We start from the raw sequence: 20,574 nt of genomic DNA, 5'->3' as shown, positions 1-20,574 counted from the left end.
GGTCCTGAGTCCCCAGGTCAGATGGTTACAACTGTAAACCACAGGATGTTCTCAGCACAGACTTAATGAGGGGAAATAGAATGATGTATTATGATACTCCTTTTATGAGGGTTTCATCCAATAATATTCACTGTGTTTCCATCCACCCCTGCCCAAGCATTTATGGGGAGGTTTGTGCTTGGGATGGGACTAATAATATCCCAGCCTATTAATAACATACAGACTATAAATAAGTTTTTGTCAGTTTCCACAGCTCATGCAAATGGCAGCATGGCCTTTCATCCAACCTGGTGGGTATGTTTGAAGGGGTCTTGCTGGGTGTATGAAGAATAAATTCTGGGAAGGCATGAGAAAGACAGGTGGCCTGCTACCAGAGTAGTTGACATGGAGCCACAGCAAGAGACACAGGAGGCAGGTTGGGGGTGGGGGTAGGGTGGAGACAATTAGATAATGTGAACAAAGAGAATATGAAGGACTAGCTTGCCTCCAAAACTTGCTGTCTCTCTGCTATGCCACACTGTCTGGGAGGTAACCATCCTGTTTCCTCTTGTAATCAAGCCCAAGGACAGCTGAGCCACCTGCCCTGCCTGGCAGGGGCTGTCACATGGTGATGATCCACAGTGTCAGCCATTGTGTCTCTTCACTGTCACCACCCCTGGCCAGTTCCCTCTCAGGAAGAACTTGTCTGTTCATACCATCTGATCCTTAAGTAGAGCTCAGGTCAGAAGTTTGCAGACAGTTACTGAGCCACGCAGTAAGCATCATGGAGATGGGAGCAGGGGGCAGTAGACCAGCATGGTTTGTCAGAACCAGAACTAACGAGGAGCCATCTGTCAGGGGTCAGGGTGCTGGCAGTGACAGGAGGTTGGTTTGTGTTGAGGTGACCGATGCAGTGTAAATGTATTGAGGTTAGTGGGAGGGGCTAGAGAAAGAATGGCAGTTAAAGGAAGGAAAGAAACTCGGACGCACCGCAGGTGGGTCTGGGAGCAGTGGCACATCCGGAACTCAGTTTGACTTTTAAATACCAGATAAAGGAATCAAAACTTCTTGGAGAAATGACAGATTCCAGGGCAGGAGCAGGAAAAGTCCTAGATAAGCCTAGTCCACCTCCTTGTGTCAGGAAGTAAGGAGGTGCTCAAGGCCAGACGGAGGAATGTCACAGGATACAAAAGCCAGCCAAACTTGGGACAATCTGATGTCGAAAGAGGTAATGATAGAACGAGACTGTATAACACATTGAGTGAAATAGGAATCCACGGGTCCCTACAGACAGAAGTAAACAAGTTGAATCAATAAACAGGGACAAGAGAAAACTTTTGATTATAGTAGGATGCCAACTAATGAGTGGAGAAGGAGTGATGGAATTGCAAAACCCCTACTTGGCCAAGGTCAAGAGTGACATGTGATTCAACAGAGCTATGTCAATGGGCATGAATGTCTGATGAAGAGCAGAATACTTGGAAAATCTCAAAATGCCTCCCCACAAAAGTACTAATTTATCACAGATGAACAAAAGAGTGATCTGGCAATCTGGCGACACCACTTTAACCAGGTGATCGAAGTTAATGTCAGCCACAAAGGGACCCATCTAAGTCAAGCATCTAACAGGAGGCTATGACAAGAATGCATCTTCCCTTCTGGGATGTTCCTACAAAGCTGCAGGATTAGAATCTCATCATGAAGAAATCATCAGACAAACCCAGGGTAAGAGCTGTTCTACAGAAGTTCTGGCCTGGAATCTTAGAGAGGGGCTGTTCCAGATTAAAGGAGACAAAAGAGATGCAGCAACTCAGTGCGCCCTGTGATTCTTTCACTTTCACTACACAGAATTGCCTTTGGCACCAACAGGCCAAACTTAAATGAGGTCTGAAGATGGGGTGGTAGTGCTAGGTGCACAATAAGCCAGAGGCAGAGGACCGGCACGGAATGGCTGCACTTATCTGCGGTTCCGGAGTACTCAACCTCACAGAGACAGGAAGTGGAATGGTGATTACAGGGTTGGGGGACGGGGGAAGGACCAGTTGGTGGTAATGCGGACAGAGTTTCAGCTGGGGAAGATGTGAAAGTTCTGGAGATGGGTGGTGGTGATAGTTGAATAACAAGGTGAATGTAATTAATGCTACTGGACACCTAAAAATGATTAAGATAGTAAATTTTATATATTTATGTATTTATATATATTTAATATTTTTATATATTGTATGTAGTTATATATAATTATTTATATTTTATTGCAATAAAAATCAGGGGAAAAATAGCTTAGTTTTGGAGATGAACAGAGCAGGGTTGAACTCTCAGCAAGGCACATGTCACTGGACGACCTCAGGTGAGTGCTCATTTCTTTCATTGTGAGTGGAGACAATGACACTGTCTTCCCGCAGGGAAGCCCTTTAGTGGAGTGGCTGTAGTGGCCTGCATGTGGCAAGCACTCAGAACAGGCTACCTCCTCTTATCTGATCACTGCGCATCTTTCTGTAACTGCAAGATGGCTGTCATTTTGCCCACTGCCTCCACCCCCCGCCCCCCTTGACCTGCTGGCCATTCAGAGCTCCTAAGCCCGTTCTCATCTTTGCTCCAGGAACTTCTGAGGACTGTTAGAGAGGTGGAGTGCATCCCAGCTGAAGATAAATGTAGGACCTTACATGCCTGTGTACTCACGCCATCTCTGGAGGGCCGAGTATGAACCTGGTACTGGCAGTTGCTGCTGAGAGGGCATCTGGGAGCTTGGAGGGACACCAGTGGGGCGTTCTCCCTGTGAAACCCATTCATACGCTTGGACTATCTTTCCACATACAAGTATTGTCTATGTAAAAAAACAAATACACAAACAGCTCAGTCATTACCAAAGAGGGGCCCCTCTCTCCTTAATGTACTGTCATCTGGCCTTAGTCCCTGGCTTTCCAGCCAAAACTGCTGTGGCCCTTGTTGATTTCAATGGATTTCTCCGTTTTTCTCCCTCTTCCTGTCAGCTCTGTGGCATTTTGAAACACGACTGCCCGCCCCCATCCTGCTTCAGAGAAACCAGGGAAATATATTCGTGATCTGGGGAACTTGTCTTTCATGGCCACTGTTATAATCCTACGGTGAAGTGCACTGCCTGGCATCCTTGTAAGTTTTCAAAACTATTTTTTTGAATTAACAAATCATTAAACAAACAAAATAAATAAGTATATAATGACTAGCCTTGATACAAAAAATAATAAAGGCAAAGGCCATCAGTTTTTATTTTTATTATTTTTTTATTTTTTAAAAATATTTTTTAAATTTATTCATGAGAGACAGAGACACAGGCAGAGGCAGAAGCAAGCTCCATGCAGGGAGCCTGATGCGGGACTCAATCCTGAGACTTCAGGATCATGCCCTGGGCTGTAGGTGGCGCTAAACCACTGAGCCACCTGGGCTGCCCAGCCATCAGTTTTTAAATAAAGCAGTCCTGGATGGGGGATTATATTATTGTGTTGTAAAATGTTACCAGTGGAGAAACCAGGTAAATATGAAAGTTTACACAGGTGCTCTCAGTATTATTTCTTACAACTATATGTGGATAAAATTATTCCAAAATAAAGAGCTTAATTTAGGTAACTTGGGAAGTACAAACCCAATCTGTCAGATGAAGACAAATCTATTAACTGGGGGATCATTAATGGACAAGTCAATCAGATGTCATTAGAAGATTGGTCAGGGCATTTTTTAGTTCCATGCTGCAAATATGCAAATAAATCAATATACATAAAAGTAGTATGTACTGGGCAGCTGTAGCTCAGGGGTGCATCATGTACCTAATGAACTTGTAGCTATAAGAGGCAGGAAAATAGATTTTTAATAGCATAATATGGTTGATGTTGCCTGCATTTGGCAAAGTCTTACAAGAAGAGATCAGAGAACCCTTATATGACAAAGGCCTCCATGCAATGATCAGATTAAACATGTGGTGCTCACAAAAACTTCGGCTGGACAAATGGCTCAGGGAAAAAAAGTGTAAGGCTTAGCTTTTATACAGAAGCCCCATAGACTCAAAGTTTCTTTCATTTTTTTAAGACTTTTATTTGAGAAAGAGAGGGGTTGGGGAGGGGCAGAGGGAGAGAGAGAAGCAGACCCCCCCGCTAAGCAAGGAGCCTGATGTGGGGCTTGATCCCAGGACCCCGAGATCATGACCTGAGCTGAAGGCAGATGCTTGACTGACTGAGCCACCCAGACGCCCCAGACTCAAAGTTTCAGTCAAGAGAGAGGTATGCGAGCAAGGGAGCAAAAGAATACAGCAGATTTATGAGTTGGGTCTCAAAAAAAATTGTGAGCGTGGCTTCTAGCCCATGTTGCTGGCTGGAATCTGTCAGGTAAAACTCCTACTACATTTAGAAGATAGTCATTCTGATCCAAACCCCCATGATCCTCAGGCTCCTAAAGTCTTAGCTCCAAACTTAAAATGACCCTAGAGGCTCTAGTTTCCTACAGCAGGATGAGGATTGAGAAAGCTGAACAGCCTCTCAATTCAGATTCTCCAAGAGTGTGGTATAGCCAGTGTGTTGGGAAAAGAAACACAGTGGCAGTGGAAGAACGTCAATAGAGGGTGGTGCTAGAGGCCACAGAGAACGAATCAGGCTGAGCCGGCCTACAGGGGACACCTGCCATTCCTAGGTTAAGTGGCTTCACAGCAGAGCTGCAGGGTTCTTCCCCTTTCTAGTTACTCCCCTGTTAGGGATTAGGTGGGATATTAGGCGGATGACTTTTCTCTCTTTAGCTCTGAGGTCTAATAGAGGAGGTGCCTAACTGCTAATGCAGAGACCTCCTAGGCCTTGAGCTAGAGGAGGCCACTAGATGGTACTTTGAGATCACTTTCCATGGAGCAGGATTAGGATCTCTACAGAAAGACACCATATATTCAGTGGTTGGGAGGGCACGCTGACGTAGCCTTCTGGACCTCACCCACATTTGGTTCTCTTCTCCTTCTGGGCATATGAGTGTGTGTACCTCTCTGTGCCCTTGCAGTTAGGTAGGCCCCGTGCCTACTTGTGGCCAATGGGCTTCGAGTGAAAGCCACAGGCCTGCAGGCCATGTCATTCATACCTCCCGTGAGACCTTCCGTGGTTCTCTTCCTCTGCTGTGCTCTTATGGAAGAGGTCGTGGGTTCAGATGAAGGACTAAAAGATTAAAGCGGCCAGAATGCTCAATGTCGCCTTGAAGACTTGCCCTGGAGTGTTGCCTGGATCACAGCCATTTTCTGTCAGCGAGAAACCTGTGTGAGGCTGATAAGGTTTTGGTGTTTCTTTGTTCACGTACTGTAGCAGAAACAATCCATCACTAATGCTGCTCCAGAGCCCAAGTGGCAGAGTTGGGATTCGAACTTTGAGCCTTGAACCAGCACACTGTGTGAGCTCATAGGATTGTTGTGAGGTTGGCCATCATTACGACTCCGGGTCAGGCTGAGTCTGACAAACTTCTCCCGCCTGCCTACAAAATCCCCTCTATGGAGACCTAATGCTGCTCCCAATAGAGAGCTCCATAAGCTTTGTCACATTCAAATGCCCACCCTGACCATTGTTTAACCCCTACCATAGCCAATCTAATGTTCTTGTAGGGGGATCAAAATGATTTTCTCTTTACCCTTTGAGTACCCAGCTGAGACCTCTGTAATAAAAGACAGATTAACAAGAGAAAACCGGAAGTGTCTTAACATGTATACCTCATTAGCCATGGAGACACCCAGGGAAAAATAAGTAACTCCCTGAGGTGGCTTAGAATTCAAGATTAAATACCGGCTCAATAGGGAAAGAGGAGGGGTAGGTAGGTAGGTCCTTTAAGGGAGAGTCAGTGATTTTTAGGAAAGATGAGCAGGCCTTTATAGAAGAACAGATGGGAGGTGAAATAGTTTGTGATGAAGTTTGTCAGGGTGTGGAGTTGACTTCTAGTCTCTTCTCTTGTGGTGAGAGTCAGTCCTCCCTGGTTGATGAACCTCCTGGGAGGGGATCTGTGACGACTGTGTTCCTTTTAGGGTATCTGCCTTTAAGCAAGTAAAAGGAATTCAGTGAAAGCCTCTCTTTATTTGCTGTTTCTCAAGTGCCTGCAGCTCTAAGTAATCCATATATCAAAAAGGCAAACTTGGGGGTAGCCTATCTTGAATTCCTGCGGTCATATTTTGAGGTGGCATACTCTACTACCCTTCGCTCTTTCATTTAAAACTTGAAGCTTTATACATTGATTGGGCTACACAGACATACCCTCTTCTGGCTTCAGTCCTGGTGAGACTGCTGCTCAGGGAGAGTCTAAGGGGCTTCCAAGAATACTGTGTACTGGTTTTGTCTGCATCCTGGTTGTACCCTGAGCCCACTTCTATGTTCAACGTTCTGTGACCTTCACTCATCCATGGATAGGCTTGATCTGGACACCCAAAGGAGATGTCAGAGAGGGAACTTCAGATTCCATTCCAAGCTTGAAAATTCTGGAGCCCAAATCAGGTAGCTGAAAATCTAGTCTCCGTGAAAATCAGTCTAGAAGATCTGGCCCTCTAGCTGGAGATGTTTTGAATAATCTTAATCACAGGACGATGACACTTGTTGGAGGGCAAGTATCTCCAACATCCTCAGGGGCCAGATGGAAATGAAAGAAGCCAGCCAGTGGCATCTGCATGTCCCACATGTTGTCTAAAGTAGAGAGTTGCTATAGAGTTCTGGCGGATTGTTATCCATCGGGAACACAAGTATGTTGCCAAACCTTGACATTTTTCGTTAGGTGCCAGAAATAGAGCTCTATATGGAATTCTCCCCATTTTGAAATATTGGTAATTAATTAAAAACAAAACAACAGACAATAGTCACAGGTCCATTGTCTACAGAACATGCCTAGAGGGCAGAGCTGGTTTGCAAACTCTGCCCTGTGATTGACATTTGAGGGAAGCAGACTGGCTAGAGCTAAGGGCAGGCACTGAGATGGAGCAAGAGGTCAAGCTGACTTAATCTTGGCCTACATTTGGAATGAAAGGTGGACCCCAAAGGACTGACAAGTTTGACTTGTTCTGTTAAATAATAAGGAGGCAGAGTAGCAAGGCGGTGGGATAGGGAAGGTAACATGAGCTTTGAATTCAGAGGCTTGGGTTCAAACCCTGCTCCCCTACGTAATAGTATATAAAGAGTATATTATACAACTGAGGTTGCTTCACCTCAGTCTAGGTTGCCTCATCCACAGAATGGAGAATAAATCCTAACAGGGTCATGAGAATGAAATTTATGCGTAAGAAAACATCTGCCACCTGGTCGGTACCTTGTTCGTCTACTTTCTTTCAAAGGTTCAAGAGTGAGGGAGAGATCTGATAAAAGCAGTGTTTCTGGACGGATGGCTAAATGGCAGTTTGGACACTGGAGACAGAAAGACTGGCTAGGTTACAGGCAGTGTGACCAATTTGAGAAGACGAGTAATTACTACCATGTGGCCTTGGAGCCAGGCCCATTCCCAGTGACAAGACCATAAAAGTTGACCTCCTGGCTCCTCACGAGTAAGGTGACCGACAGGGTGCAATACAGTGCCAATAAAAGCTTGGCTGTGCCAGCTGTCCTGTCTGCTTCCCACCCTGTCCTCAGCATCCTTAGGGCAGCCAAGAGAGGCAGGGCCTGGCCAGTGCTGACCCAGATGCAGTTTTCAAACCTGGGCCTCAGGGCTAGCCTCAGGCCCATGCCAGGCCTTGACCTTTGCTGGGCCCCCCACAGATATCTCTATGTTTAATAGCCAGTGAGTCTCTGCAGAGTTCTCACCAATGTTCTGCAAAGCAAACTCATCTTCAGAAGACACTTAGTTTGAAAGCTTTGTTACATGCAGGCAGGTTACATGCAGGCAAGGAACTGCCAGGAATTAAAAAACAAAACACCCCTCAAGAGCTATTAGAAGAGATGCATTTACACACTAATTACAATCAAACTGTCATTGCCTGTCAACATCACCAGCTTTCCCAAAAACATTTCTTCAAGAGAAAATGATTTTTGGTGTGCATCAGATCACCAGAGGGGCTTGTTGGACCTCCTCCTCCAGTAGTCTGTGAATCAGGTCTGGGGTGGCGGGGGGGGGGGGGGGTGCATTTCTAAGTTCCAGGGCGATGCCACTCCTGCTGGGGGATTCTGCTCTCGGCAGCACTGCTGTTTAATGGTTCTGTTAGAACTTACTTTAGTTCCCAGTGCCAGTGAGGCTTCCCAGAATGCTTGGGAACCTATTTCCCCTCCATGAGTAAATGGCAGAAATAGGGTAACCTAATGCCTGAACATCTGATATAAGCCAAGAAAAGGTAAAGGTGGAGGTGGTTCATTTTAACCGGGAACCAGCTCACTAGGTTACAATTTGTTAGATGAACAACATCCCGTGACAGATTCAACTAAGAACCAAAACTCTTTGAGGTAAGCTTTGCCATTATTCAAGGCTTGCAGTACAGAATGTTTGCTAAGGGCCAGCAGCATGAACACCACCTGGAGCATAAGCAACACGCTCAGATCCCCACTACTGAACCTCTGGGGCAGAACGTGCATCCTTCCAAGATACCGGGGTGATGCTGCCATACACTCAAGTTTGAGAAACAGGGATAGATCATTCTGCCCTCAACTAGTGATGGGCATCAGTAGTGGGCCAGGGAAGGAGAGGGACTACTACTCCAGTGCTACCTACTAGCTTCAGGGGGTGGGCAGCTCCAGGTTACGTGCAGCAATCCACCCCCCTGCCCCCACCCCCAACCCTGCCGAGGCCCACTAATCCTGTGCAGCCAGAGGAATAGCAGGCAGAGGACAAAGGTTAGTTTTCACAGGCTCACAGGCCTGGAGGCTACCATTCGGCTGAGGCTTCAGAGTAAGAGTATCAAATGATTACAAAACTTAAGCCATTTATTGATCATTCAACTTTTCTAAAAAACATAAACATGAGAATAAAATAAACACACCCAAGATTCATAAGCCCTTGCAGGATAGGAAGCAGCCCTGGACAGAGAGCCTGCACATGTTTTTCCTTATACCTGGTGTCTGCACTTCCTCACATTCTAGGGTCCCATGTGTCGTCACCTCTTACAGAGGAAAAGAAGCCGAAGCTACAAGATTCATGTACAAGAGGGTCACGTCAACTTTAGAGCTATTTGGTGCTAATGGCTTAAACATTCTAGTTGACAAATAAGCACTAATACCTACTCCATGCTATCCTTCACTGTCATTCTTTGAAATTGCATCTTTGGAACTGATTATGTTCCTTCACTATAGCTACAGCCCCTCTAGGGATACCCAAACACAAAAACCCTAAAATCCACACAGTCTTCAAGTTCAAGTATAAAGGTTTGATTCAGGACAACCCAGACTGATGTAGTGTTTCTTTATACCTCTGTAGTGTCTACTGGGTGTCATCCCCTTTGACAGGCTGACCAGATGACAGCACAATGAGGGAGCACACATGGTCAACTCTGCTACTGCCTGTTCAATCTGGACACTGCCCACAGTCAGGGCTGCATGCTGAAATCAGTGATGACCTCGGCCTGTCTTCATTCTGAAGTTGTACTCTTAAGTAACCGAATCCATTTCTTCGCGGTTAATTCAATGGAGCTTCCAAAAGGTGTCAGACATACTCTGAAAAGATAAGAGAATCAGATTAAAATGCTTTTTGATAAGAGACTACATTTGATTTTAATGCTTCTAAAGGAATTTACAATTAAACTTAAAGACTGGTAATGTTTTACACTCCATAATGGAACTGAGGTTTTCCCCCAATACAGGCACAAAAAGACAACCCCCCTCCCCTTAAGGCAGTGCCCCACACGAGCTTTATGCTCTTGTTCTGTTCACTCATTGATGCTTTCTTATAAAAAATTATAAACATCTTAATGAATCTTACAAACAGAACACCAAAATGGACTGAGAGGACAGATTACTAACAATGGCTAGGTAAGAATCCACTGCTTACTTGCTGATCACTGCTCATATTTACTAATGTCTCAAAGCCTGCAAAAAGTATTGCTTTGTGCATCTATAGCTGGCTTTTAAGATTAAATTAAATCCCAAATGTAATTAGAAGGGGTATGCATATAACACAAGAATCCCATGGTAACTGTCACTGGTAAACTATAATCCCTAAATACAGGGAAATACAGCAGGGCTTAAAGCAAACTGAGTCTTATTTAGGATGGCGTTTTTTAATACATTGTTCGACTTTATATTCAAATTGCAAGCCCAAGTTTAATTCATGTCCAGGCGTGAGACTTGTTTTATCAATTTCAGAAAAACAGAACTTTCCTTTGAATTTCTCTTGTGCACAACAATCATCCCAGGCTTTCTAATGAAGCATCTATTTCTAATAGATGCTAATCTATTTCTAATAGTTTCTAATGCATCTAATAGCATCTAATAGATGCTAACTATTTCTAATGAAGCATCTATTCACAGCTTAAATGTTTAGCTCTGGTGGCACAGAAACTCATACCAAGACAGGAGAATGCTATTCATTAGTTCTCAGTAAAAAATGACTTTTAAATAGTAGGTGAAGTCTATCTGCAGTAAATGCTTTTCTGAATACATAAAGAATATGATCCCCAATAGTGGCTTACCCCTTTTCTATCCATTTTATTTATCTATAAGTCAGAGATGAATGCTCCTGGACAAAAGATGGGATACCGGACCTTAGGAAGCATCCTGGGATGGAGCTGGGGGGTCCTGGCTCTCAGGCTCTGGAGGGGGCGCTGGCACAGCTTCTTTTTTCTTGGCCGCCAGGAACTCATGAATTGCTCTTTCTATCTGTGGTCTAAAGATGTGGTTTAGTTTGGGATCCACCACTTGAGAAATGATTCTGTCCACTCCAGCTTCCAACATCCCTGACCTTGTGGAAACAAAAAGATCATTCTTTGAAGGTCTGTGCACCCTGCATACTGACAGTGCAATATCAAACTGGAAAAATGATAACCAGTACAACCCAACCTTAGTTTTCACACATGTAACCACACTCTGTTGTATGCGTAGCTCTGTGCCATTTCACCACGTAACTGCAGGTAATGAAGATCTTACCCATACCACCAGAGTATCCCCTTGTGCTACCCCTTTCAAGTCACACTCACTCCCCTCCTCCTCCTATCCCTAAAGCCCTAGGCAACCACTATTTTTGTCTCCATTGCTATAACTTTGTTCACCAATGTTACATATATGGAGTCACCATACTTCTTTTTGATATTGGTTTTTTTCACTAAGCATAATTCCCTCATATTTCTATACCTAAGGAGGTAGGCTTCACAAGCTTTTAGATATTCCAGTAGAGTTCAGTGGATCAAGACTTGAACATGAGTGCCAGTAATAAGAGCAAAAAAGATCTCAAGTAGATTAGAAAAACTTATCTTAGGACACCATATTCCATGACTGCCTCCACTTTTATGCCCAGCAACATTAAGAAGTCACTTGGATGAGCTATCAGCAGCACCTTATTAACTAAGGTTCCGTTTGTTACTGTGAAGGCCATGCTTTAATAAGACTCCATGCCTTCCTAAAAGCTGCCATTACATGTGAGAGGGCCATATGGACTCAAAGATTTTGTAGAACTCCCATTTCCTTATGATACTAAAGATCCAACTCCTCTTGCCCAAGATCCAAACACTGCTATCTGGGTCTAAAACTCCTATGTATGTGCCGACTATGCTGAAAACTTCAAGCAAGAGAGAACTGTGTTTCACAACTTGAAGTATCTTTCAATGCACCCGGTAGAGTTTACACAGGAGTCTAAGGAGGTTGGATAAACTAGCAAGAATGTCAGCTGAGTCCTTTGCTTACTTGAACCTTAACTTTAATAAAGGGTGGACTGCTAGGACTTGTGTGTGGGATTTGCTGTAAAATGCCATTCACCCTGACCAAATAATGATGCCTATCAGCTTTCTTGTGCATCCTACATGATTATCACCTTTTGACTCTTAATTCTACTTACTGAACCACACTCTGCCTCAGACCATTTCGCAACTGGTTTTTGTTCATTGTAGGATTCCATTCCTGCTTGTCCAGATGTGTTGACACAAAATTATCCACCTTCTGCCTCAGGTTTTGGTAAGCTGGCTAAAACATTAAGAAGAGGAGGCAAGGAAAGAAGTTATATGCACCAAAGTTTAGAAATCAGTCATTCAAGAATACTGCTTTTCAGAGAAATGTAGATTTTAAGACCTTAGAGACACTTCCACCATGCCTATGAAGATCACCCCACATAGCACAGCAGAGCATACATTAACAAGCAATGCAAGAGCTTACTTTATGGTGGGCAGGCACAAGGCCAGATGCTTTATCATCCTACTTACTTTCCAAGTAATGGTACAGGGAGGTTCCAGAACTCTCTCCTGCCCCCATATTAGAGATAAGAAATTTACACTTAGAAAAAAGAAACAACTTGCCCACATGGCCAAAATGTGGCAAATCCAAGGTCAGACCTAGTCTGTTTCTAAATCAGAGGAACTGGGTTCTAGCCCAGAGCCACCACTAACTGGCCGTCTGACTTTCAACAAGTCACCAACCTTTCAGTCTCAGTTATTTCCATTTGTAAACCTGAAATGCTACGCCCCACTTACCTCACAGGGTATCTCAGCAACAAATAAGGACTCAGGAAAGTATACTGTATAAAATGTAGGGCCACCCAAACCTCAGGGCGCTATGAAAATAGGAGACTAAAGTCAAAGCCTATGGAACACTGGGAAAGGCTGAGGCGAAGCACAGCTTAAGTCCAAAAATGGAGCTTGAGCTATTTATCGGCCTCAAATGTTTTATATCCAACTATGATCAGAACAAAATTAGAAGGAACTTGATAAACACATGGAATATATGTTCTCAGCCTCCAAGACCTTCTGGTACAATCAGCTGCTCTTCTTCAAATCAAGAATAACAGTAAGCATTGCTGTTAAGCATCACCCTTGTTCTCCTGCTGCGCAGGGACTGCTTCCCTACCCCAATGAAGTTGGGAGTTTTAGCAACACGATATGGTCTTGTCAATGGTGCTAGTGACCGAAGACCTTCGATGTGGTTGTGCTCTGTCTAGCTTGGTTCTTGTGCTCTAGTGACCGTCTATGAGGGCATGTCCTGGGACCTAAGATGAGTTTATACATAGCCGAGCTAAACCCAAACCCAGGCCACCTGAGTCACCCAGCTGAAGCCTACTTAGGTTAGCTGAACTCCAGCTGACCTGTAACCCTAGCAGCATGAGAATGAACGCTTATCCTAAGCCATTGTGATTTGGTTTATTATGCAGTGTCACCGAGGCAAAAGTTTGCTAACAGGTAAATGAAATAGACAAATCAGCACGCTTCAACTCTATATGCAGATTCTGCCAACGGCCAAGTGAATTGACACACAAACACCCATGTACTATCTACCTAGCAACTCGTCCTCCTTCCCTCACAAAGGTCCGGCAGAGGGTGCCATGTTCTCCTGACGGCAAGGCTGGTGCCTGACCCATGCTAAGACAATGCTGATGTTCCCTGAGATTTTTTGAATAGGAGTTGAGAGCCCTTTTCTATAGGAAGAAGATGTAAGATGTAATCAAAATACTAGTAACCAAATGGATGACTCTGCAGTGACAATAAAAGAGTTATAGAGCAGAGATGAAAGACAGCCCCTGTGGAGCATCCTTGGTTCCAAACGCATCCCTCTTCTGGCAGTTTGCTCGTTTTTTTTTTTTTTAAGATTTAATTTATTTATTCATGAGAGACACACACAGAGAGAGGCAGAGACGCAGGCAGAGGGAGAAGCAGGCTTCATGCAGGGAGCCTGACGTGGGACTTGATCCCGGGACTCCAGGATCACACCCTGGGCCAAAGGCAGGCACTAAACCGCTGAGCCACCCAGGGATTCCCCCAGTTTGCTCATTTAGTCCTTTCTTGCATTCCTCAAGTCAACAGATTCACTCCTTTGCTTAAAGGAACTAGAATTAATTTGTAACTGGGAACTATGCGTCCTGATATTATACTTTCTGCTATTGAAAATACGTTACCCGGGATCCCTGGGTGGCGCAGCGGTTTGGCGCCTGCCTTTGGCCCGGGGCGCGATCCTCGAGACCCGGGATCGAATCCCACGTTGGGCTCCCGGTGCATGGAGCCTGCTTCTCCCTCTGCCTGTGTCTCTGCCTCTCTGTCTCTCTCTGTGTGACTATCATGAATAAATAAATAAAATCTTTAAAAAAAAAAAAAAAAAAGAAAATACGTTACCCTGTTTGAAATAAGTTACTGCTTACTGAAAAAGGACAAAGGACAGCAAATATCATCCCCAAACCCGAAAAGATCTTGACAATATAGAACAATCCCTTCAGTTCTTGAAGTGAAAGGACAGAATGTACCTGCCATTAACATTTTATTGCACTATCTATCCCTCACTTGACTCACTTATCAGTTTGTTCTATTTGTATTTTGGGTGCATTGCAAAGTAAATTACAAACATCATCAGTACATTTTCCCCCAAATATTTCAGCAGTCTGGGAAAGGGCCTAAGCCTAAGAATATATATTTCTAACAAATTCTCAGGTGAGGTTGGTGTTGCTGATCCAAGAGTCACACTGAGACCATGGAGCTAAAGCAACAGTGTCTGAAAACACACTGTCTTCCAGAATTAAAACCACCCAGTAGCTAATGGAAGGAACATATAAGGTGTTATGTGGGGGGAGGCTCCAACTCTCCTTTCCCCGACAGCTTTACAATACTGATTTCCTTTTTTTAAAGATGTTATTTATCTATTCATGAGACACATATACAGAGAGGCAGAGACACAGGCAGAGGGAGAAGCAGGCTCCATGCAGGGAGCCCGACGTGGGACTTGATCCCAGGACCCCAGGATCAGGTCCTGAGCCAAAGGCAGACGCTCAACCACTGAGCCACCCAGGCATCCCTGTTTCTTTTTAAAATAACATGCATACTACATGGATTTAGCTGCATAAAACTGAACATAAGAGATATGAGTGGAGAACTTGTGATGGGAAGTTAAGAATACCCAGAGTCCTGGGAATGGTGGAAGCTCAGTTGTTATGTATCTGAGACGCCTCACATAAGGAAAATTAAGCATTAACCACTTCTAGCACCACTTACTGTTTATACTCTCAGGTCCACATGTCAGTTTTCTACCCTACAGTACAAGCTTTGAGGACAGGTAATGACTTACTTGTTCCTGTATCCACACAGCCCCCATGCTATAGGCCAGTAAATGTCAATGACTAAATGGAGGACGTCTTTTCCTATCTTTGAGTTGTAATTTTAGGTTCACAATCCTCCTGTTAGACAGGCAGATTTTCTCAGAGAGGAGAAATCACTTCCCTAGAGGAGTTAACGGCGCCTCCTACACCGACAAACCTAATCTTCTTAGAAAAGCTTCTGAAAAGGGAGAGAATGGAACATTCCAGCAACTACTGTTATGTCTGGTAACACGTGGCTTCATGGAATTCCCAGGGCTGTGGCAAGTAACATGAAATAGCATTTTACTAGGAGGCATTCGGATCTAAAATTGGCACCAAATCCCCTTTGAGCCACGGTGGAGTAAAAGGGTGTCGGTTCTGGAGTAAAAGGGTAATTAAGGGCGTACCTTAATTCGACTGGATACCCAAAGTGCAAATCACTAAGCTAGCGGGAAGAAGCAATAGCTAGCAGCTACCACAGGTGACGACGGCGCATTCACGCCTTCTCGCTTCCTTACTGGTCTTCTCCAACGTTCTTAACACACAGAGGTTTGTTACTGAGGGGCTCAAAGACGTCTCAGCTTGGGAAAGACAGGATGCAGGCTCTCCCCCCTACGTTCACACAACGACTGGACCGCCGCCCCGCTCGCAGTCATGGGGCTGGGAGCCCAACCACGTGTACACGACTCCGGAAGCTTTCTGCACTGCCTCAAGCGGTTTAAAGTATCTTTCGGTTTTCTCTCTGCTTTAGAAAAGCCAAGCTGCGACCCTGCCGTCCTCACGCCCGGCCCCGGCTACCTTGGTGTCCACGTCGGCCAGGCAGTCCCGGCGGAAGCTGTCAAACAGGCCCCTGCTCTTGAGCTGCTCCACGATGAGAGCGATGAGCTGCGGGTCGCCGGGAGGCAGCGAGGCCGGGTTGATGGGGCCGCCGCTCCCGCCGGCCCCCGCCGCGCCCGTCGCCGACCCCGCCGAGGCCTGGCCCGCTCCGCCGCCGCCCACCGAGCCGGGGCCCCCGCCGCCGCCGCCGTCCGCCATGGCTGCGCCCCGGGACCACAAAGGAGACCGAACACGGCTGCTCAGGGGCAGAGAGCCTGAGTCGTGTAGAGAGGGCAGAAGCGCCCAAGAAGGAGGCGGCGGGGGAGGTGGAGAAAGGGGAGGCGGAGGGGGGAGGGGAGAGCGGGGAGGGCAGGGAGGGGGCGGGGGCGGGGGGGGCGGCGGCGGCGGCGGCGGCGGCGGCGGCAGGGGAAGCCGGCTCCGAGGCAACGGGGGTAGAGGTAGGAGCGGTAGCAACTGCCCGCTCCATCTCCGGCGCTCCGCGGATGACGTCACCGCTGGCCTTTGCATTGTGGGGCGGGAAGTTTTTGGCAGTCATCCTCGCCTTTCTTATAGGCAGAGGTCTGGCTCCTGGAAACTACAACCCCCAGGCTCCTGCTCGCTCGGCGCCAGTGTGCGGGACAGAACGCGAATTGGAGGCCCGGGCCCTCGTGATTGCCGCAACCTGCGCTGGCGTTTCTCGCGCAGTCCCTGCCCCGCTGGTTTTAAACCAGCAGGTCCCACCCAACTGCCCAATGATAAGAATCATCTGTGGGACTCGTTAACGGTATAAACAGGTTTGTTCGTGACATGTTCCGATTCAGTATTTTTCGGTCGGGCCCTAGGAATCTGTGCTTTTAACACGACCCCCAACGCCCTCCTGAGCAATAGGAGGAGCCCGGGCAATTTGGGCAACAGTAGACTAGTCAAATTTGTATTATGCCAAAAAGAGAAAGGTACTTTCTCTCCCTTCAGATTTTATTCTTTTTTTTTAAGATTTTATTTATTAATCATGAAAGACACACAGAGAGAGGCAGAGACACAGGCAAAGGGAGAAGCAGGCTCCATGCCGGGAGCCCGAGGAGGGACTCGATCCCGAGACCCTAGGATCACGCCCTGGGCCGGAGGCAGACGCTCAACCGCTGAGGCACCCAGGCGTCCCTCTCCTTTCATATTTTTTTAAAAAAATTTTTTTAAAGATTTATTCATGAGAGACACAGGCAGAGGAAGAAGCAGGCTCCATGCAGGGAGCCCGACGTGGGACTTAATCTGGGGTCTCCAGGATCACGCCCTGGGCAGACGGCGGCGCTAAACCGCTGCGCCACCCCGGGGTCCCCTCCCTTCAGGTTTTTATAGCAGTGCACACTTCTTTTAGGAAATTGGAAAATGACAACATTGTGACAAGAAGACAAAAGTTTCCGTGAATTCTTTTCCTGCGTGTGTGGGTTTCCTCCCAGATGATAGACACTGCCAATAATAGTGGTGATAATAATAAATTAATATCAAGTAAATGGGATATGTCAGGCACCATGCTAAACACTTTACACTTGGCAAGAAACTGAAAAGCAGGTAATGTCACTGCTGTTTTACAGATGCAGAAATGGAGACCATATATCGCCTGATCACATAGCTAGAGGCTGAAGAGGAGGCTTTGAACCCAGGTTTTCTGAATCCAAATTTTGCAGCGTTTAACCCAAGCTATGTTACTCCTGAGATCTTGTGGGCATCACACATCAGGTAAGGCGTTTTATCCTGATTTGTTTTTAGCCGCAATTCACCATGGGAACTTCAGGGCTGCCACCACTGTCCTCTCCTTTTAGCCCTTGACTTTTATTAGCTCAACTCCTGTCCACCTGGGGCAATTAGGTCGGCTGTTATTTCCTCATCTTACACAAGCAGTGGGGGTGGGCGTGGATGTAAATAATAATCTCTGCCATATCCTTGGTTACTGGGAAGAGGCAGAATGGACCGATCTGGGATGCTCTCTTGGTTGACGTTTCCTACCCAAGAGAGTTTGAATTAATCCTCAAAATAAATATTCAGGTGTTAGTTTATACTTATCCTTGAACATCAGCTCAGTCTTTCTCAATTAATGGCAAACATTAATGTTAATGACATTTTCTTAATACCTTACCATCCTTGAGATGACCCAGTGCATGTGCATGTGTGGAAAGGGTGGGTATCGTTTAAGCCACAACCTCCAGAAAAGAGAGAGGCGTTATAACAGGAAATGATGGATTCGCCTATTGATCTAATAAGGAAGTGATCCTGGAGATTGGCAGTAGGTGGTTCAATCTTGGCAATCTCACTGTAGGTTATTGGGACCTTGTGTCTTGGTCAGTGGCACTCCGAACTGTGATAAGTTGCTGCACCATGTATCTGTGACCTTGCCTCTGGAATTGGTATCAGTGGGTGGGGGTTTGAGGAGCTAAGGTGATTAAGCCTAGGGGAGGCTTATTGTTCATCCAGATTTTCAGTAGGAAGCCACCTACTTAAATCCAGACTGCTCTCATCCCCAACCAAGGAATGTGTAATACATGATACACTAGAGGGCACCATTGCTATGTTAATAATCCAAGACCTTTAGACATTCTATGCAGATTATTGCTTTAACTTTGACCCAGGTAGTCTCATTTTCAGATATTCTTTAGGAAAAAATAAGTGTTGAATATATTTTTTAAAAGATTTTATTTATTTATTCCAGAGACACACAGAGAGAGAAAGGCAGACACACAGGCAGAGGGAGAAGCAGGCTCCATGCAGGAAGCATTATGCAGGACGCAATCCCAAGACTCCGGGATCATGGCCTGGGCCAAAGGCAGACCCTCAACCGCTGAACCATCCAGGCATCCCGATAACACAAACCTTTTTTTTTTTTTTTTTTTCTGATAACACAAGACTTTTCTTTTTTTTTTTTTTTTTTTTAACACAAGACTTTTCATCACTGAATCATATTCAGAGTATGGATATACTAGAGCTTTTTTTTTTTTTTTTTTTTGTACTAGAGCTTGTTGATCCATTCCCCTATGGAAGGACCTGATGGTTGCTTTCAAGTCTTGACCATCAAATAAATGAGCAATAAACATATGTGTATATTCTTGTGTGGATGAAAGTAACTCATTTCAGGAAATACATGGGGATGTGTTTTCTTTATTGTATCATGCACCATCTTATCTTTGTAAGAAACTGCCAAGGCATCTTCCAAATTGGCAGAGACATTTGGCGTTACCACCAGTAATGGAGTGTCCTGCTGACCCACATGCATAGCAGCATCTGATGCTGTCATCATATCAAATTTTATGCACGTTAATAGAAATCTGGTGGTCCGTCATTGTTTTAATTTCTATCACAATGACCTAATATACCATCCTTGGTAAGTGATTGTTCACATCTGTTCACCTCCCAGACTCTGGATATTCAGGAGTTGAGCAAAGCTCTGATCTCAGGAGAAGAAGAAAAGGTACATATTGCTAAGATTTCAGAGGTCAGGGATTTCTCAATAAAGCCCAGAATGGCACCTGGGCACATGTAGAGGGCTAGGCAGAGGGCCACCTGGTTCTGCCTTGTGATGCATCCTGCACTATTGCCCTTCTTGTCATTCCAACCCAGTACATGTGAGGGTAATTTTGTTTCTGGAAACAAAGTGACTATTTTTGCCTTGGGAGACCAGTACTCCAAAGGAAGATGTTTCCATTGACCTTGAAAACTTAAGCAGGTCAGAGACAGAAGCCCTCTGGTTTTAGTGGATATGTAACATTAGAAGCCATATTCTGAGCGGGTGCTGATCCCAAGCAGTGACAGGAGAGAGGTGAATAAGACCAGGGCAGGGGTGGAGCGTGTAAATTGTCCCATGTCCCTGTGGAACAGGAGCCATGTGTGACATGTGCTTGTATAATGCTCTACAGCAATGATGACCATACTCTCATCAGAGTCTCTCTTATCACACTTGGATCTGGAGAATCGAGCTTGAACACCTGAATGTTTCCCTACTACTGTATTGTGTCATTATATGGGGGCTCTGTGTGGAATGTTATTAAGTGTTGAAAATAAGTTTTAAAATCTTTCTTTAACAAGATTCCCAATCCCAGTGAATTGCACATACCAGCTTCTGGAATATTTTATATCAAAGACTGCATAAAAGAGTGGAAACTCCATTAAGCCCAAACCCAGGTCTCAAAGGAGAAAGGGCAGGAGCTGGAAAGAATTGAGATTTATAGGTTGCCAGGAGAGATATGAGAAAGCAGCCAAGTGCATGCATGGGTTTTTTGCATCAGGTAGCGCAGGATTGGAATTCCAGCTGTCACTTTGGGGCAGTGTGACTTTGGGAAAGGTGAATCACCTCTTCAAGCCTCCACTCCTCCAGACCTTGGAGATTAAGTGCCATTTTGGCAATCCATTTAGTATAATTCCTGGTCCTTAGCAAATGTTTTTTTTTTTTTCCTTAGCAAATGTTTAATAACATATTTCAGTTGCAGATTTACCTTTGGGTTGGTGGGTTATTTAATTTAATTCTGTCTCCCCCACTGACCTCTAAAGTCCATGAATGGATTGTCTGTTTCACCTAGACAGGCTCTTGGAAAATATGTTATGTATACATGAAAAAAATAACGAATGAGTGGGAAATTTGCTCTTCTACATATA

The 20,574-nt window shown here is 45.3% G+C and overlaps 1 protein-coding gene and 2 long non-coding RNA genes across 5 annotated transcripts; 2 read left to right on the top strand and 1 right to left on the bottom strand.

The window, feature by feature from the left end:
- The first annotated feature begins 1,766 nt into the window (after nt 1-1,766).
- LOC140632254 (uncharacterized) lies at nt 1,767-3,102 on the top strand. The gene is made up of 3 exons (XR_012029769.1): nt 1,767-2,103; nt 2,248-2,326; nt 2,970-3,102. It is a non-coding gene; the product is annotated as an uncharacterized lncRNA (long non-coding RNA).
- A 5,732-nt stretch (nt 3,103-8,834) lies between these two features.
- BOD1 (biorientation of chromosomes in cell division 1) lies at nt 8,835-16,316 on the bottom strand. Of its 2 annotated transcripts, none has more exons than XR_012029756.1 (4): nt 15,919-16,315; nt 11,911-12,035; nt 10,553-10,821; nt 8,835-9,578 (listed from the first exon to the last, which is right to left on the bottom strand). XR_012029756.1 is itself a non-coding variant. In XM_072824118.1 (4 exons), exons 1-3 carry the CDS (start codon nt 16,153-16,155, stop codon nt 10,626-10,628), a joined length of 558 nt encoding a protein of 185 aa, XP_072680219.1. In that variant the 5' UTR covers nt 16,156-16,316; the 3' UTR covers nt 8,835-9,578; nt 10,625. The 2 variants fall into 2 exon arrangements, 1 of the variants encoding a protein (XP_072680219.1); XM_072824118.1 differs by having other exon boundaries at nt 10,625-10,821; nt 15,919-16,316.
- On the top strand, nt 16,248-19,045 carry LOC140632249 (uncharacterized). 2 transcript variants are annotated; one of them, XR_012029758.1, is made up of 4 exons: nt 16,248-16,262; nt 16,510-16,730; nt 17,526-17,670; nt 18,638-19,045. It is a non-coding gene; the product is annotated as an uncharacterized lncRNA (long non-coding RNA). The 2 variants fall into 2 exon arrangements; XR_012029757.1 differs by lacking the exon at nt 16,248-16,262 and having other exon boundaries at nt 16,456-16,730.
- Nucleotides 19,046-20,574: the final 1,529 nt, after the last annotated feature.

The sequence above is a fragment of the Canis lupus genome, chromosome 4 (assembly GCF_048164855.1).
Source record: "Canis lupus baileyi chromosome 4, mCanLup2.hap1, whole genome shotgun sequence".
In the NCBI taxonomy this organism is placed as follows: Eukaryota; Metazoa; Chordata; class Mammalia; order Carnivora; family Canidae; genus Canis; species Canis lupus.
The sequence above is the reverse complement of the archived record's forward strand: the minus strand, read 5'-3'. Positions and strand labels throughout refer to the sequence as shown.

What these genes read in the sequence shown, in the direction of transcription:
- BOD1 (XM_072824118.1), bottom strand. Translation starts at nt 16,155, where the DNA reads ATGGCGGACGGCGGCGGCGGCGGGGGCCCCGGCTCGGTGGGCGGCGGC. An exon ending in TGGCCGACGTGGACACCAAG is followed by an intron (nt 12,036 to 15,918) that starts GTAGCCGGGGCC and finishes TTAATGTTTTAG; the next exon opens with CCAGCTTACCAAAACCTGAG. An exon ending in CTGAGGCAGAGTGTGGTTCA is followed by an intron (nt 10,822 to 11,910) that starts GTAAGTAGAATT and finishes TGTTTCCACAAG; the next exon opens with GTCAGGGATGTTGGAAGCTG.